Source organism: Rosa rugosa, chromosome 7 (genome assembly GCF_958449725.1).
Source record: "Rosa rugosa chromosome 7, drRosRugo1.1, whole genome shotgun sequence".
Taxonomy (NCBI): domain Eukaryota; kingdom Viridiplantae; phylum Streptophyta; class Magnoliopsida; order Rosales; family Rosaceae; genus Rosa; species Rosa rugosa.
Genome location: NC_084826.1, coordinates 26740885 through 26743353, shown reverse-complemented (window position 1 = coordinate 26743353; position 2469 = coordinate 26740885). Strand labels below are relative to the sequence as shown.

The window sequence follows — 2469 nt, the reverse complement described above, 5'->3', positions numbered from 1 at the left end:
AGTTAGACTACATTAGTAGAAATATAAATACTTTGTGTAGTACAGCCAGTACAAATAATCGAAATTGAAAATCGATAAATTTGACAGCACCCATATATTTATAGCGTATTAATAGGTATTGTGTAAAAAAATTAACCCAATCCGCCGTCATTTCAATATCAAATAAAGCGGTCAACCTTATATACACCTATACTTCTCTAAGGGGAGCTAAACCACGAGGAGATAAATTTTTCAAAATTTTTACATTATTTGATATACCTCATACCCATGAGAGTATGAGAGCTGATAGATCGAAAAAATAAGTTGCGAATGAGCTGTTTATAACCATATTAGTTTTATGTGGTATTTAGGGTTTAAGGTTGACCTAGTAGATCGAGACCTAAACGACGACGAAAATAGCTGAAATTTTGACCATAACTATTTCTTCTAATCATGACAACATCCAACGGTCGATTTTGATAAAGTCTATTTCCTCTATATTGTTCCTTATGGAATGTATACTATTTGATACAACTAATAAACAAATTAGACCACATTAATAGACATATAAGGATTCGGTGCAATATCCAAATAATCGAAATTGAAAATCGAGAAATTAGAGTTATAAAGCCTTATTCAGTTGATATAGAGGATCACGGTCGATCTTTATCTTCTGCACATGTATGGCAATTAGTGAAGTAATTATGAAGAAGTCAAAGTCCACATAAAAAAAATTAATTTAACAATATATTTTCGGGAAATTCGTCCAAACAGTGTCTGAACTTTTCCAGACTATTAATTTTCGTACCTAAACTTTGAAAAATATCACAATGGTACCTGATGTTTTGGCCCCGACCCAATTTCCATACCTGGAAACAGTAAAATCGTCTACGGCGTTAAATTTTGAAGGATATTTTTGTCATTTTACTATTCATCATCTCCATCCTCCTTCTTCTCCTCCACCACCGAAACCCTCTCTCTCTCTCTCTTCCGATCTCAATCGATTCAACCCTCTCACAGTTCCGGCCAACCGAACCCCTTCAATTTTCCGGCGATGGACGTGAGGCTAACGGAGGGGGCGATACTGAAGATCACGACGGAAGACCATGACGAGCAGTATAGGCCCATCCTGCAAGTGCTCGACGTGAAGCAGATCCTCGCACAGAGCGGCGGCGGCGGCGCGGACAAAGAGCGCTACAGGCTGGCCTTGTCCGATGGGTCCCACACCCAGCAGGGGATGATTTCCACTCAGCAGAACTTCCTGATTCAGCAGGGCCACCTCCAGAAGGGCTTCGTCGTCTGCCTCAACCAATACACCTGCACGCCCGTCCGAGGCCGCCAGTATGTTCTACCTCTCTCTCTCTTCCTTCCTTTTCCAAATTCCATGCTTTTTTGGTCAACTTGTTTTGTTGATGTGTGTTTCGTTTTCGAGTTGTTGTTTATGATTAATGGAATTGAGAGGAAAATGATGATGAAGCTGTGATTTAGTTAATTTAGAATTCTGGAGTCTAGTGGTTTTCGTTGCCGGTTAGTTTGACAGCAATTTACCCCAAAATCAAAGAATTTGGAGTCCTCTTTTTTTTAACATTGATGATGGAATTGAACGCGAGTAGGAAAATCTGTAACATTATCAAGAAGAAAGTAGTAAATTGCAGAGTCATTAGTAGATCTTTTCGCTTTCTTTGTGTCTGCTGTTATGTTAGATGGAAGTTGTTTGCTACAGTTACATCCCCTAGTTCTAAAATTTCTCTTAAAAAAAATATATTGTGGATTTCGTTTGCTGGGTGCAGGATCATCATTATAATCTCATTGGATGTGCTAGTTAATACATGTGAAATCATTGGACAGCCTGCCACATTTTCGAATGCACAGTCCCCAGCTACAATACCTGGAAATGCCCAATCTCTTAACAGCAGTGCTCGTGTGGCGGGTCATGAAACTGTGACTGAGGCAACTCCCCAACAACCTAGATTGAATCAATCGTATGGTGGTTCTTATTCTGGTGGTGCTGACCCAGGAAGATATGCTACAATGAGTACAGTTCCCAATCACCCTAGACCAGAGACTGGTTCTGGTTTTGCTGGGTTAGCACCAGTAAGTGGGTCATATGCTGGTCAGAACACAGGTTTACGCAGCCCCATATCCCAGGTTCCACCTCCACTTCAAAATTCTTATGCCCGCCCACCTCAGCCGACTTATCAACAGTCACACTCAAATTCTTATGCCCGCCCACCTCAGCCGACTTATCAACAGTCACAATTAATTCAATCAAAACTTGGAAACTAATCGTCAGATTCATGAATCCAATCCCTCCAATCTCGTTTGAAATTAAACTCAGAAATTAACCCACTAAGAGGCTGGTGATGGTTTCGGTGGAGGAGAAGAAGGAGGATGGAGATGATGAATAGTAAAATGACAAAAATATCCTTCAAAATTTAATACCGTAGACGATTTTACTGTTTCTAGGTATGGAAATTGGGTCGGGGCCAA

General features: G+C 40.3%; 1 protein-coding gene across 1 annotated transcript; it reads left to right on the top strand.

The window, feature by feature from the left end:
* Positions 1 to 962: 962 nt before the first annotated feature.
* On the top strand, positions 963 to 2265 carry LOC133723123 (replication protein A 70 kDa DNA-binding subunit C-like). The gene is made up of 2 exons (XM_062149952.1): positions 963 to 1320; positions 1770 to 2265. The coding sequence occupies exons 1-2, from the start codon at positions 1034 to 1036 to the stop codon at positions 2263 to 2265; spliced, it is 783 nt and encodes a 260-aa protein (XP_062005936.1). The 5' UTR covers positions 963 to 1033.
* Positions 2266 to 2469: the final 204 nt, after the last annotated feature.

Coding starts and splice junctions, on each gene's coding strand:
- LOC133723123 (XM_062149952.1), top strand. CDS start 1,034: ATGGACGTGAGGCTAACGGAGGGGGCGATACTGAAGATCACGACGGAA. Junction 1,321..1,769: donor ACGCCCGTCCGAGGCCGCCA/GTATGTTCTACC, acceptor TGCTGGGTGCAG/GATCATCATTATAATCTCAT.